At 37.6% G+C, this 16,615-nt stretch overlaps 1 protein-coding gene and 1 long non-coding RNA gene across 11 annotated transcripts in view; one reads left to right on the forward strand and one right to left on the reverse strand.

The window, feature by feature from the left end:
• The window catches only part of LOC117222257 (uncharacterized), an 80,702-nt gene that overhangs the window by 20,408 nt on the left and 43,679 nt on the right, over positions 1 to 16,615 (forward strand). For 6 of the 9 annotated variants that reach the window (XM_076523284.1, XM_076523282.1, XM_033473871.2 and 3 more), the window contains 3 exons: positions 10,951 to 12,625; positions 13,495 to 13,657; positions 13,927 to 14,127. In XM_076523284.1, coding sequence (XP_076379399.1) covers positions 10,951 to 12,625; positions 13,495 to 13,657; positions 13,927 to 14,127 — 2,039 coding nt within the window. Of the gene's footprint in view, positions 1 to 5,422; positions 5,562 to 5,723; positions 5,854 to 6,221; positions 6,373 to 10,950; positions 12,626 to 13,494; positions 13,658 to 13,926; positions 14,128 to 16,615 lie in introns of those variants that run through there. The other 3 variants (XM_076523285.1, XM_076523286.1, XM_076523287.1) reach the window with 3 other exon arrangements.
• LOC143259766 (uncharacterized) lies at positions 310 to 6,205 on the reverse strand. 2 transcript variants are annotated; one of them, XR_013033767.1, is made up of 2 exons: positions 5,895 to 6,205; positions 310 to 5,546 (listed from the first exon to the last, which is right to left on the reverse strand). It is a non-coding gene; the product is annotated as an uncharacterized LOC143259766 (long non-coding RNA). The 2 variants fall into 2 exon arrangements; XR_013033766.1 differs by having other exon boundaries at positions 310 to 3,838; positions 5,895 to 6,190.

Below are 16,615 nucleotides of genomic sequence, written 5' to 3' on the forward strand. Positions count from 1 at the left end.
AGACACTTAAATTTAATATTTTATGTATCAATTTAAGACATTTCAATTTAATATTCTATATATTTTTCCAGTTTTTACAAAAAACATATTAATCACAAAACTGAACAAAAGAATTTGTATTATGTGTTCAATATTAGCTCTCCTGCTTCAACACACTTTCGAAATCTTTTCCAAACTTAAACGATCGATGGGAGACTTACCTTAAATAATAATAATTTTAATTCTTTTTCCTTTTTAAAAAGATTTTTATTATATTTATGACTGGGATAGTTTTGCAATACGTACATTTTCATTATAAATAAATCTGCATAGAAATTAAAAATATTTTATTGACAAGTACAAGATGTTTTTAATAAGTTGGAAGATAACAATATATTTGACACTTGTTTCTAGAATTTGAAAAAATTTATTTAACATCGTCGATACGCGCGTATTAATAAGTTACCGACGGTGTAGGCTTAAAATTATGCGCGCCTGACGATATACTACTGCTGTATCGCTACTGTCTGACTGTTGTCATGGTTGCCTACTGCCAGGCACTTCAGTGGTCAGTACTAGCCAGACACAGCCTCGCTTGGAAGTTGAGCAATTTCATCATAAGTGTAACAATATTTGCGATACGATTGTCAATATTCTTTGAATTTACGGAGTTTGTTATAAATAATAACATAAACATATTTACATAATCGTAATGACGTATTAAATTATAATACATCACCTTATTAAGAAGCGTGTATATAGTAACATTATGTACGAAACAACAACGTAACTACTAATGTTGTAATACAAGAAACTTGCAAAGTTGAAAATTTACCGTTTTGTTTTTTAAACTTGATACTTTAAATAACATTAAAAGCAAATTCGAAGGTAGAAGTTTGGAAACAAGTTGACATTTAATGCACATTAAAATTAGAAAATACTTGATGTCTTACTCATTATTCGAAATGCTCGTAATTTTGTTACTTGCTTTTCTAATAAATTATGTGAATATTTTTCAATTTAAAACTTTATATATTGATACGGTTGATTTTTATATTTATATAATATTACTATAACTGCATCTGAATAATCTGATAGTTAAATTGATAATTTGCACGTACATCTTTTAATCAGATCATACGGTTACGATGTTTAACCTTTTAAAAAATTATTAATTGAAGTATTTGTGGACTGCCCCTACAAGTATCTTTCAAAGTTATTATCATGAGTACTTTTATTAATATAGTAATAAAATGTATATTAATAATGTATATTAATAATGTATTTCTATTTCCATATCATTAATACTATACATATAACCCTTTTTATACCGTATTTCCCAATTGAATATAAAAATGTTGATCATAGCAAAATTATTGATAATACAAACTGGATTTTGCAGATCTAATAACTTCTGTTATCGTTGTTGATCTAATAACATGTAAATTAAACCTGTAGTGTGCATGAACGATAAACAAACTTTCCAGATATTAAGGATTCGTCGGAAAAATATGGTAAAGAATAACGTAGTAGTAGCTGTAGATTAAGATTGTTAAAATAAATACGTTCGATAAGATAGGATCGAGAAACTAAATCCAGATCAAGTAGCTTTTGTCGAGATAAAACAATCATCGATAAGATAGCAACAAAAAGTGAGCTTACTGATTCCTATTTAGTATCATTTTGCATATGTATATACAAGAATAACGTTTCTTTTTTTCTTAACTTGTATGGTGCACGTTGTCGAATCCATTTTCATCGATCTTGAGTTACCTTTTACCATGATATTTTATGCAATAAATACATATTTAATTTGTCAATCTTCGAAGTCGAAAATACAGCTGTTCATTTAATTTAATCACCGGAAAGTGAAGCAAAACCATTCACTGTTACTTGTGCATTCGGAGAAAATGATAATTTTATTAAAATTCATAACATAGATGTCAAATCAGCTTATGTAATGAAAATATTTGAATCGTGTCGCAACAATACGTGTAGGAAAATATCTCTTGAATTATACATTGTTCCGTTAGATTATTGTCTATTTTAGGTACAGCAACATCAAATTCGTAAAAAGAATCATTGGAAAGGAGTTTAATCTAAAACTTCAGAAATTTTATAATATCTGTATAATTACATTTTTTTTATAAAATTGAAAAGTTCGTTTCAGATACTAATCTAAATAACAAAGTATAGGTATGATTTTATCAAAAGACCTAAAACTGGATAAATATGTTTGCTTTCTTACGCCTTTCGGTATTGCTTTCAATCTAAAAAAGCATTTCACCATTTCTGGCAATCTTCTCGAACCCGGCGTTCCATGTCGCCTGTATTCCAAAACGAAAAAAGGCAATGCCGACTGCAAACGCATTAACATTTTTGGCTAGCGGACCAGTCACCATGAAATATAGGATGCAACGCTGCTTTCTCTTTGAAAAATACGTAACCACTGCCAAAATAAAGTATTTCTAATTACATCGAACACATCACGTGTTTCAGTTAGAGAAAGAGCTCGTCCAGTTTTTTACTTACGTATCATTTAATCATATTGATTTTATCATGGACGCCTTTTGCAGTTATGCATAAATATGTATAAATGTAGATATAAAAAAACGTATAAGGAAGTTACTAGAATTATAGTTTCTTTGCGAAAAAGTCCCCTAAGAAAACTTAAGAGAGATGTGTTTTATAGTGCTCGTAGAATGCCTCTTAGACACGTTCGCTACGAGCGTCACCTGTCTGTGACAACCAAGATTTCGTATTTCGTGCAAAGAAAATTGAATTAAGTTTGTACATGAGCTTACTTATAATTCCAGCACATAGCACGATATTTAGAGCAGCTATAAGTTCTCTGTGATATTCTTTCTTTTCGTGTTTTATGTTTAATAAACATTTCCCATAAGAAGTCTTGCAATTGCAAGTTTGTATAAATTTATTGATTTGATTAACTTAAAAAAAAGCTACAACTATCGAAGAATACGAGAACTATTTTCAGAAATGTATAATAATATTAAAACATGCAGCTTAACTGTTCATTCGTGGACAGGTCACCTAATCATCAGAGATTTAGATGGATATACATTAATTTCGCCCTAATTTGCGCTCAGATTGCGCACAAAAATGCATAGTTATCGATTGTCAACAACTATAAAAACGAGACGCGAGACTCGAGTAATCGCATCTCCTCTTCCCAAATTGTCCATTTTTGTGTGCAAACCGAGTGCGAATTATGGAGAAATTACTGTAACTGTAACTCGTTCAATCACTATCCTAGAGTAAGTTGTGAGCTCTTAACACAGTCATCTTACCAGAAGACACCCTTCTCCCACACCCCCGTGTCGAAATCATTTAGGAACAATATTCTAGGAATACTATTCTTCAAGAACACCCCTATTCTTTAAGAAAACATCATGGCGGAAAGTTGCCTACAATATTCTAGGAGTACTATTCTTCAAGAACACCCCTATTCTTTAAGAAAACGTCATGGCGGAAAGTTGCCTACAATATTCTAGGAGTACTATTCTTCAAGAACACCCCTATTCTTTAAGAAAACATCATGGCGGAAAGTTGCCTACAATATTCTAGGAGTACTATTCTTCAAGAACACCCCTATTCTTTAAGGAAACATCATGGCGGAGAGTTGCCTGTTATAGTTCAATCTTCTCAGCTTTCTAAACATGGTGTCAACGAATGCATCACATCCGACGTCTGCACAGCTTCGAGTCGTCGGCCACCGTCTGGGGATTGTCCGCCGGAGAGACGACATTTTAAGAGGCTATTCAACCCTCATCCCTGTCATAAATTAACCGCAAACGAAATAGTGTCTGACTATCTGTCTCCTGTTTCCCTGAAAAATAACCTGAAACATAACAACGCAACGTTGAGAACAATCAACAACGCCTAGCAAGTGCATTTGGCTATCCCCTAAGACTCCCACAACTTCAAAGTACAGTAAATGGACAATTTGGGAAGAGGAGATACGATTATTCCAATTTCCGATTGCCAACAATTATAAAAACGAGATGCAAGACTCGAACAATCGTATCTCCTCTTTCCGAATTGTCCATTTTTGTTTACAAGCTGAAGGAAAATTAGAGAGAATTTATTGTGCTTCAGTCACTGAACCTAAAAAGTTAAAATTGATCCAAATGATTTCTTTAACCCTCATACTTTCTATATATTGTCGCAACAAAATGGTCATGAACCTTCTCGAAAAAGTTGTCGTTATTCTAATGAAACAGTGCACGTCTGTTAATTTTTGTGCTCGTTAGGTTCACTGTTAACGCGTTCGCTACCAATTCGCTTCCACAATTATATTTATTATGTCCAACGTATCTCCTTATAGAAATCAAAGGAAATCGGTAAACTCTCTGAACACCGTTCTGCGGGTCGCAATATTAACCCCTCGCCGTAATTTAACGAGTCAGACCGTGGTGTGCAGATTTCTAGTAATATCCTATTAAATACCAATGTTATTCCGTTTTTTTATGCCGGAATAAAATTCCGTCCTCTTGTGATCAATATTTTAATCATCCTAGTAAATGTAGACACACGATAAATATAAATTATCTCTTTCTTTTTTTGAAGGAATTATTATAATCGAAAATGTGCTTATCATTTTAATTATGAAGAAAATGGTACGGCAAGGGGTTAAACAACGACGACGGACGAAACGAATTTAAACGTTCTTTACGTGAAGTACAAGATCGTAGTTGTCGCACGTGTGCGATCCTGGAAGCGAACGCGTTAACCTGTTCGTGGAACAACATCGTTCGCAGTAGGGTGAATTTAATCCGCGAAAGGGTGAATTTGATTGGCGAAAGAGTGAATTTAATTCGCGGAAGAGCGAATTCCATTCGCGAAAGAGCGAATGCCATTCGACGATAGAATGAGTTAGCAAAAGGATGACTTTGTTTCGCAACGAAAGGGTGGCCACGATCTACGAATTGATGGTGGTAAAGCAGCGCGGCGAAAGTCAGTGTGAAAAATCGTTCGGTGTCCTCCCCTGGTCTCTTTCGGTAGCGGATATATGTAGAAGGAGGAAAGTCGGGGGCGAGAGCGCCCGCGCGCGCACGAGTGGAATCAGTATACGCAGCGAAGGCGAGTGCGACGGTGGCGTCGGGACGCCGCGGCGGCGCAGTCGGCTCGATCGATTCCACGTTTCGGTGTGCTCGCCGAGAGGCACCAGCGGGTCTGACAGCGGCGAGAAAGACAGCGAGCTGGCTAGAAACGGTGAGGCGAAGTGGCTGTGACAAAAGTGCGACGGAGATCGAGCGATCGCGATAGAACCGGGGGAGATAGGAGAGAAGGAGACCGAGTGGGGGAGGTAGAGAGAGAGTCGAAGAGAGTCGAAGAGAGTCGGGTGATCGGTGCGCGTGTGTCCTCCGTCGGCGACGCGAACGACGACGACGAGAACGTGCGAGATCTCCGGATCACCGAGCTGACAGATCCACGGGGAAGGTTTGCCTGGGATTGCCGCGAAATCAGCCTCGTCCCCTTGTGTTCCCCTGGTTAAAAATATTCGCGCGACGCGCAGCACGGTGCGGCAGGATGACGGCGTTCCGGACCTAGAAGAGGGAAACGTAAGCTGAGAACAAACCGAACCGTCTCCACGAGCCGGAATCGATCGCGCGAGCACACTCTCGTAAACGCGTCCGCTTGTTCCATGACCCACATGTGGACGGTGCTCGGTCTGAAATCCATGGACCACGTTATTGGTCATGGACTCGTTTCGCTCGTTTTAGGTGCTGTTCCGCGAGGCCCGACCCGACCCGACCCGATACGATCCGACAGTGAACTTATCCGGAGCCCGACACTGACCCCATGGATGGACACCGGTGCGACGATGAGAACGCAGTCGAGAGAGGTGTTGCGGTAAGGGTGCTTGCATCTTCTATGTTTCTCGCCACGCTTACCGATCCGTTCTTCGTCTTCGACTTCGTCTTCTTCTTCTTCTTCGTCTTCTTCTTCTTCTTCTTGTTCTTCATGATCGTGAAGATCGCTGTTTCCCGAGCATGTCTCTACCCTGACGTCGCTAATGTCCATCCTCGGACGCGATCGGACGTCGTCGGTTGGACTAGGTTGCTGCCGCTGTCGCGTGCTTCTTTCACTCGGCGGTGTACGGCTCTAATATCGATTTACGGTCTTGAAATAGTCACGAAGAACCGGTACAGGTAGATACAGCTAACGTCAAAACAGACGCCGAGTTCTTCGATCGGGCTGTTTTGTTTTGTTCGAGCACCGTCTTCGAATTCGGATAGCATCGAACGAGAGAGAGAGAGAGAGAGAGAGAGAGAGAGAGAGAGAGAGAGAGTGCGTGGTAGTGTGGTGTAATAGACAGACGGTCATCCGGCAATGTCAAAGGTTATCCGATGGTGACGTATGCCATCCGAGGCAAGTACACGTATATTATTCGGTAGGAATTGATGGTTTAATAGTTCACAAGTAGATTGCACCTTGTCGATGACGTGTGATTCGTCAGTTCAATCACTGCGATGCCGATGGTACAAACAATTGCAAGATAAATTTAGTTTATCCGTTATATCTTTTGATTGATGACGTAAGAAATGTTAAGAAGTTTTGAAGGAATAGCAGACGATGTAAGACCGATGACAGGAATTGGAAAAGCTGTGGTTGTTTGTTATGGATGAACTGTAACAGTTGAACATATGGTGACGCGTGGAGGTGCGACAGAATTCGTCTAAGAACAATTGGATTGTCGCGATGAGCGTGACTATTGTAATTAATGCCGCGGGAATGAGAAAGGATTCTTCGTTAATTCTCTATGGACTGTAAATCCAGTTATGTCATAAGTTCAAATTATTTCTGTCTTTTCGATGTTCTGACGTTTCGCTATCGAAATTCCTGTTCTTAGTTCTCAGTTTCTATTAGTACACGCAATAGCAGAAATGATATTCTATACCATCGAGACATTTAAATCGGAACTATTTCGAGCAAAAGAAACCACGCTGTCGTGTGATTACGTGCAAGTTCTAGTCTTCCAGGTTTGTGATCCTGCGCAAAAGCCGGCTTGATAAACGTTTACGCTAGGTAATTTCTGTTGCTCCATCGACTTTATTTACCGAGTTGGCGTATTTATTTAAATCCCTTAACAATCTGAAGCAATGATTTACAACAATATTTTCTATTTGTTCTTAAAAGCTTATGGACGAAAGGGTCTTCGTTTGTCGCGTTTCCGTACATTCGCAAAATGACGCAACACTAAAAATTCGCGGAACTTAATATTTCAGCTTAATAGCGTTATGGTAGGAAGTGGAAGTTGCTTTAAAGATTACTGTATGCAGATAAAGATCGTAACATTGTGTTATAAACTTTTAAGTTTCATTTGAAACGCTTCTACTGAATAGCGAGCGAAACTTCTAATGTTGATAATATTGTTCACAAATTGTAAACTTTTGAGTTTGTTTATATAAGCCGTCTCGCTATGCGATTTGTAAAGTTTTCATATAGAATATTGAATATAAATCTACAAAACATAGTAATTTTTTATCAGCATATTGTAAGGTTTTTATAGAAATCACAAGCAGTAAGAATTTACATAATTGAGACGACCTTCGACATTGATCGTTAGGTCGCTGGCAGATGATGTTCTGTAGCCGGTTTAGCATAACTTTCATGAATTTATATTAAATAGTTTAAGGAAAACGTTCTAATGAAATTTGTTAGTACACGATTTAAAAAATAATGTCTGAATTTAATCAGCACAACAAAACAACGACTGGTTCATCAAAAACGAAGATTTACGTAATTTCTATTGTTGTCAGCGTATACGTATGTGTAGTCATTTGGTTATTCAAAAAAGGATATAAATTAATAAAAAATCTACTATATAAATAACTATTAATAAAAAAGATATTTATAAATATACTATTCAAAAAAGGAAATATTCGTACGAATTTAATCGTGACATTCATCGAAATGTATTTATGGAAATGAGATATTGAACAAATTAAATTAGATTAACATTCAAGAGGTTCTACAAGATTTGCTAAATCAGGATTATCACAAATCTTAATTCGAACGGTTTTCTCCTGATTCGCACGTTGATTACAAGACCGGCACAAAAATTTCACCAAAACAGTCATACTTTTCCTTCTAGAAAACGAGAACATTGGTTTGAGCATTTGCTATAGCAGTTACGCTTTCAACCTTCCCACCTTTCGTAAGCTTCGATTTACTCATTATTGTCTTTTCTAAATTGTTGATTATTATGGAAGGCGGGGTTTGTGTGTATTTGAGCCTAGTTTCTAATAATTAATTTAAATTTTCACATATTTCGTTGGGACCATTAAGAAAATTAATGTATCTCGAAGGAGTATCTTGAAAAATCTGTTGAAATTGGTAAAAAAAAGATTATAAATGATCTTAAGCATATTCGATTATATTTTTGTTAAAGAATGAAATTGGTGAACAGACTGTCGGCTCAGATGTTAACAAGTAGACTATGCCTAATTTTCTAGGGAATAGTGAACGGAAATGAAAGCAGATACTTCAAAGTATCTAATCGTGTCATCTTACATTTGTGCAGTAAGATTGTTAGGTCACGAACTTGTCTTGTTAATTTGAGTTTTCCCAATATTGGACGGCTCGCAGATATAATTGAGCATCGGCTCCTTGTTAGGAACGTGTTATAAGAAGCTCGAAGACACTCTCGACTGTCTCGACTAGAACGAGTGTCTGAAAAGCGCAGAGTTGGTTGATTTGGGAACGCGGTTGCTCTATTTCTGGAGTTTGAATCGGGTTACTTAATGTTTTTGAACCTTCTACTTTTCCTGCTTCGTTATCGCCGGTCACAAGCTATTGGCGATTGCGGTATCAAATCTTACGTCCACATCTCTCGCTGTTCTACGTGGTTTGAAGAATTGATGTCCGATTCTACTTAGCTTATGAATCACTCTTTCACGTCATACGTACTTTATCGATTGCAAACAAATAATAAATTCTGCCATCGGTTTCGCGGCGTTTCCATGCCTGTAAGAATTGATATTTGCTTATTGCCAAATATATTATTATATCAACAATTTTGCAAACGGTTTATTTTCTTTATTTATGTTTATCTACTGTTATCGCGTTAGTCTGTGAAAAATATTAATAAGAAATGTTTTCAAAAGATGTTACGGAACAAGTGTACAGATTTGTAAAGACAATCTTTGTGTCTTCTTTGTGTAATTTATTGAACAAACAAAGTAGATTTCGTTATATAGTTAATCGTATAGTTACGTGGAAGTTTGTCAGCACCTAATTTGTTCTAGAGATTGTTAAAAACTACATTTAAAAGACATGCTGTAAATTTCAACGATATTTTGAAATATCATTAAATATTGAAAATGTATTTTACAAGTCGATTCTTTTAACTTTTTGAATTTCTATACCTTACTAAGGAATTTCCATTTATCACAGAATACTTGCAATCGAATGATTGTGGAATATATTAACTTTCGGTTCTGTATAATTCTCCAGATGATGGAATTTTTGCGAATTATACATATAGCACATAACAATACAGATTAGTTAGGACTATCTGAGAGTAATAAACCACAATAAAATTCGTTGAATGATTTATCAAATTTTTTTAAGTCCACGGATTGTATATTAATATATAACACAAGTTACTTAATAAGCGATTCACAAAACAGAACATTTATACTTTTGCAGTACGCATCTGTGTATTCGCTGTGTATTTGTATATGTTTATTATTTTTTTTGTTAATGGGTCCATCAAAATATTTTTCGTACGCGATGCAATTCCTAAACAATTTTTCAGGATCGCCGCCATTTTTTCCGTGTACAGCTGCAGTGAGTAACGATAACATTCGGACATGATTTAATAACTTTTTTGAGATATGACATGAACTTTTTTGAAATGTTGAACTGACAAATTTACTAGATAAACAGAAAAATTGCAATTTGCTGAAATGGCATAAATCCCATTGTTTAGTGAACTTGTCCTTCTGACATCAAAAACAAATTCTGGTCGTTTCGTCGAACTTCAAAAAAGTTGGACTATTGTATTTTAATAGGTGACCGAATATTTTCCCGACAAACTATATTCCGTCCAAAGACCTATGCTACAAGATATCGATAACAGCAAGGATAAATGTATTTACATTTACCAGTCGCAAAGTTCTAGAAATGCTGTTTGTACTTTCTGATGCTATGCGATGAACCAAACGCAGAGTTAAGGCGCCTAAGTCGATTGTTACGTATTTCAGAGGACTAAACAAACCAGTTCTGAGTATTGAAACAAGTATTTTTAAAATATTAAAAGTGAAGTACTTGTTCGAACCGTTATCAAAAAGTAGACTAGTCAGAAACATTCGACAAGATGATGCAAATGTTTTTGTGCTATAAGATTTATAGCTGTAAAGAACAAAAAGAAACAAACTAACATAAAAGAATATTCTTTTGTGAATAACGTTGAAATGGTACAAAACCGAATCGAAAATAAAATGTAACGAAGTTAAAGTATTAATCGTTTCCTAAACTCAAATAAATGTAAAATCTGCTGATGCTTGTGCTACTCCAAAAAAAAACAAGAAGTGTAAAAAACATGCCAACGCGCATAAAGGTAAAAGCAAATATACGTATTCATTAACAAATCGCGCATAATTAAAACATTGCTTTATCAACTGAAGCATTTTACAATAAATTTCTAGACCAAATAAAAAAACTTGGTCCCCCGTTGATGGGCTTTTTTCAGCTAATGATTTTTTGAAACCATAACTGGTTCAATTATCCTGACCACTACAGGTTGGAAAACAGCCACAGCTAATTAATGTACAATTTTGACTAAAACCAGGTGCGACTTCCCACAAGCACGGCCGCTAAAAATACCGGCGACGTGAAACACGACAGCTATCGATCGGCAGCAATCACGGGGGACAACGGCAAGAAGTTGTATGTATCAGCTTTGATTGGCGAAATCCTGAAAGCCGTGTTTATTTCTTCTAGAATTGCAACAAGGGCTCGAGGCGGGGTGCGGCCACGTCGTTCGGGTTCCGACGAAGACAGGCCACGGGGATCCCCATGGCGATATCGACCTACTCAGCGGAGTCCAGCCTGATCCAGCCACGATCGAAATCGGCCGGTCCCGAGCAGAATCGTAGGCGCGACGAAGACAACGCGGGCGCCATACGCAACCTATCGTCGGGTCGGTCGACGCCTCGATTAGCTCCGCCGAAGAAGGACGCCACCGGGATTGCGGTGAGGACGAACCGTTTCGGGTACAAGCAGCCGCAGGTGAAGTTCACGAACAAGGTCGGAGACATCTGCAGCAGCCACACGGTCAGCCACTACAACCAGGAGACCTTGCAGCAACATCAGCAAGAGAGCATCCCGAAGCAAACGCAGAGAGTAGCGCCGGTGGTGTGCAGTTCGTTGCCAGCATCGAAGATCAGGTCGCCGGCGCGTAGCGTGACCATTTACAACAATGTGGGCAGCGTCTCCCACGTGGACGGGAACCGAAGGCCATCGGGTATTCCGGAGCCGGTCGGCAGGTACACTCTGCACACCAGCCACCTGCCGCTGCCGCAGTTCGCCGTGAGGATGACCAACGCGAACTCCAAAACTGCGAAAACAGCAGCCAATCAGAACAGGAAGGTGTCTGCCGCATCGAAGGGTTCTACGAGCTCGAAGGAAGGCTCGAGCACCGAAGACTCTGGCGTAGGAAGTCAACAAGGCTGCATGGTGGACGACACCGTCACCCGAGGGTACGATTACACCGGTGGCTCTCCGAGCAGGAGGCGAGGAATAGGAAGGCCTAGGAACTTGAGGATGGTGGTGAACGGGAAGAGCTTCGATGTCAGGGACGTCAGGGATGACGACAGTACGGTCACCGAGATATCGGTGATCCCGCTGCCGAAGACGTTCACGGCCGCCAACACTGGCCTGGTGAGAGAACGAACGACACAGTATCAAAGAATCGTGAACAAAGATAACAGACACGCGGAATCGACCACCTCTATGTCCACCACATCGTCGGAGGGGTACGACGAGGGACTGGGTGAGGAGAAGGTTTACAAGGACAGGTCTCGATCAGAAAAGATTCCCTCCATCAAGTCGGACTTCAGCCCACCTAGCTCCGACGACCCTGAGTACGGACACGGAGAAGCTATGGCCGACGAGTACTCGTTGAGCTCCAGCGACGAATGCCACCGTTCCTCTTCCGTTGCTCACCACATGCAAGCTGCTGCGAACCCGGCCAAGAACGGAACGATGCCAAGGACATCGCTGCGGTCGGTGTTGCTCACCATCGAAGACCCTGCTTTCGCCGCCGCTGCAGCTACGTCTACCTCGCTGATAGATGACGAGACCTCTCCCGTCGACAGTCTCTTCGACAGTCTTACAGCCAGTATTACGCAATCGGACGTCAAAGCTCCAAGAAAGGAGCAACCCATGGAACAGTCCGTAAATACGTTGGACGACGACAGCCCTGGGACGCCTACTAATGCCTCGAATTCGTTGAGCTTGTCGGAGGGCAGGGAATTCTTCGACGACGAGATCGCTGATCAGCCGGGGCTCATTTTGAACGAGAACATAAGGATCGGAGCTGAAGCGCAATCTATTGTAGCCAGCCAGCTTGTTACCGAAAACAGCCATACGTTAGTTGAATCCAGTCCTAAAGCAGGTAAAGAGGATTGATTATTTTCGTTTAAGGATTTTCTGTTTTGTCGAGATACAGGGCGTCTCAGTTAAACGGGCTCACCTTTCAACATCCTCACAATATCTTTTTCGAAGTTATTTTTAGCAGTTCTAAAAGGTCATTGATATTTTTTATCGCATCGTGCAGCTAATCAAAAGATATGTTCAGAAGTGTGCAACAACATGACCTTGCAACGACCTTGATCATCAAAGGTTTAGTTCGTTGCATCGCACAATTTAATTTGAGTAGTAGTTATCCGTGCATTTCAGATTAGGCCGATTATGGTAATTGAATGGAATGATAGCATTCATACATTAGTGTGAATATTGTGGATTATTGTGGATGTATGAATTATGTGGCTTGAAATATTGGAAAATATGACCTTGAGAAAAAGTCTTCTCTATCACGATAATTGCCCAACTAAAGCACACATTTTTTGGATTACTAATATTAAGGGTATTATTTTATTTTTTACAATTAAACTTCAATTTTATTAGGCGACAATATCAAAAAGTTGAATTTTTTAAAATTACTTCATATTACACAATATCAACTAACGTTGAAATATATAGTTATAACCCACTTGAGTGCAGTTATAGTCCGCGGTACTGGACACTGTATAAGGTTTCTTGGCAATATTTTAGCGTTTCATTTAAAAAGTCCAAAAAATTTCAGTTTGCAACTGCGCTGACCTGTAGACAATCAAAGTGTTAAACAATAGTGGTTGATAAGCAATACAAAATTGCTCTCTGGAACAGAGGCAGAGTTATAGGCTAGCCCAGTTACCAGATTCGCCCTGTATATTAGAAGTTGGACATTTTCTAGCAATACTCACCAATTGCTCCATTTTCCAGCTGCGGGATACAGTAAGGACGCAACGAACAGCCCACACCATGGCAAACGAATGAGTCGAACAGGCAGTGTCGACACTCTGTCTCCTTGCGAATCAATCGCATCTGACGATTTGATATTGGATTACGAACAAAGCGACGCGAGTTCCTTCGATGAACACCATCGGTGAGTATTTTCAAGTGACAAACCTCGAAACAAGTTTTTCTAACAGTTTTTATCCTTCCGACGTGACCAAATAAGTGGTACCATTAAAATCCTTGATCAAATCATGAAGACGATACTGAACATGAAAGAACATTGTTTCTCAGAATGATCTGCTTTTCGCTATTAACTTCTAGTCTTCTTTTAGTAATGTTATCATTTAAGTGATGATACATCTTTAAGTTCACCTGATCTACACATTATCTAAAACGTGAAATCTCTTTGTATTTTAGGGTGGATTCGACCATACCATTGCAGGATATGAGCGAAATTGAACGATCACAACGTGAGATTGTGATGAGAGATTGGCATAATCTTTTCTCTCGGTTGGGTGCATGTCAATCGGTCCAGCAAACTAATAATACGAACACGATTAATAACAATGTGAACGGTGAATCGGCCAATAACAATAATCAAGCAGCCAACGAAATGGGGTGTGTATATCAACTTTTCACATTTCTATCGCTGCCTGTGGCCCATTATTTTCAGATACTGCATGTGCTTATGCTAGACAAAACATGGAACATTACCTGGTAAACATTGAAAGTCCCACAAGTATTATTTTTAAATATTACTGAGTGTACTCACCGCTGTTATTAACATGTTCAAACGTTTTACAGCTTGGAAATCGCTTTTTTTGTGTTTCATTTCTAATATAGGGTGTTTCTTGACGCAATTCAGACGATTTTTCGTGATAAAATGAATTAAAAATGTAAGGAAATGGGATAAAGTCACTTTTTAATGTCCTTATTCTATTTTAATCAATATTCTTAGAAAAATAGAGACTTGCTATTCTTCATTATACAATACAGAAAGAATAAACTGAAGAATCATGAATAGTTGAATAAAGAGCAAGCTTCAGTTTAAACTCAATTCAATTGAATTATTTTTTATGAGATTTCTGTAAAACCTTCGTCATTTTTCTAATGCATTTTCTATTTACATCATTAAAACGCTGACGCCTAAATCCATTGTTCAAAGTTTCACAAAATGTGATGCACGATAAGCAAATGTGTTTATTGCGTTAGTGGACAAACAAAAAAAAAAGTTTTAATTCATTTTAATTTTAGATAACTCCATTCCTCATTTTTTATTCATTTTTGTATCATCGTCTAATAACTGCATACCCTGTACAGTTAACACCGTGTGTTGCTTCGCTGCGAGTTTACACTTTACGTGTTAATGTTTAATACCACGCAATCATAAATAAGACAAAATATAAACTGTCTCTGAAATTCATTGCAAAGTTACTTAATCGTGTTAAAGTTTTTCGTGATTGATGGGAAAATTGTTAGTTGTGTGCACAACAAGGCAAATTATCGCCATTGCATTTCAAGACTTTCGTCGGGGCTGCAAATTTCTGAACTGTTTTACTACTGGCTATAATAATTATATACTATACTGACTATAGTACTGACTGTAACATTCTAAAGAAGTGTTAGATGTTACGCATTCATGTCTCTTCTTTTGTACATTGGAAATATGCGGTTATTACGGCTGAAACGTGAATCAGCCTGTGTTTCATAACATAAATGAATTTATTGAATTTTTACTGTTGGTAAAACTTTCACTCGTAGTTGATAAGGATCAATAAGGTAAGTAGTGAAGCATTGTTACAGAGGAATACAGCAATTCGTCTATAAGTGTATCATGATAAATGATTCGACAGAACCGTAGCAATGCTTCTGTTAACAAACAGCATTTGTATTTCATATTATTTGCTCTTTCTTGACGACAGCTAAAAATCAACTGCATGAAATATTCGTACGCAGTTTATTGGCTATAAATCAATGTAATTATATCTATTTCAATATCTTAATTATTACAAAATATTTATTTTCCTATTTGTATTATATACTTTCCAAAAGTATACCGGAAGTTAATCGGAGGGGTGGGTGGGGATACAATATTTGCTGTTAATGATAATTTGATTATCGATCACTCTTACAATTTACTGTAGCATTACAAATATTTGAAGAAAAAATAATGCTATTTTATTTTGTATCAATTCTGGTGTTTATAGCTATTTTTATTTTCATTACTTTATAAGATATTTCTTTATTTATCTTTTATCTTGACTAAGAAAATTTGTCTCTGAAGACTAATACAAGCAAAAATAAATTATATAGTGACAAACCCGAGAATTGTGATGGTGTTAAAAAATTTCTTGTTCATAATTTTTCGAAGAGAGGTTTAGTAACACTATAAAACTGTATTTAGTATACTATAAAACTGTGTGTACAAGTGATTAAGAATCACATTTTTCTCATACCGTTCGATAGTTGTAAGACGTTATTCTTGAAAAATGTTTATGATAATTTGATATCTGACGTTCTTGTTATACAGCAGAAAAGAAATGACACATAAACATGTGTACAGAGATTAAGAATGGAAAAGCTGTAAACGATAGTACTGAATACTTAAAGTTTACTTGGGAAATTTAATTTACAGTATTAAAAATAGAGATGCTTTTCTAAACGGTGGGAAGGAAGAAAAATATTTAAAGGTACGAAAGATTTTAAACTGAGAATTACCATTCGTTTTTGACAGTCTACAAATAAATGATCATATTTTAATACTTTCACTACATACAAATATATAGACAACATTGCTTAAACATAAGTTGAATAATCGTGACATCTAATGACTCCATAAAAAGAAAGTGACTACTTGATCATTCAGTTGCCTTACAAGAATTTCAGCACACAATTTGTCTTGATTTGATTTCTTTGTTTAAATCTTGTGTACAATTTAGCATATTTTGCATATAAAGAATGATCGAATGAATCTTCCTTAGATGCGTTTAAGAAAGAACTGTTTGGCAATCTAAATCTACCAAACAAATAGAATATTTTCCCGATAAACCTCGATGAGAGGTGACTCACTAAAGGTACGATAAGATTGCAGAATCTACGCGCAAAC

The sequence above is a fragment of the Megalopta genalis genome, chromosome 6 (assembly GCF_051020955.1).
Source record: "Megalopta genalis isolate 19385.01 chromosome 6, iyMegGena1_principal, whole genome shotgun sequence".
NCBI lineage: Eukaryota > Metazoa > Arthropoda > Insecta > Hymenoptera > Halictidae > Megalopta > Megalopta genalis.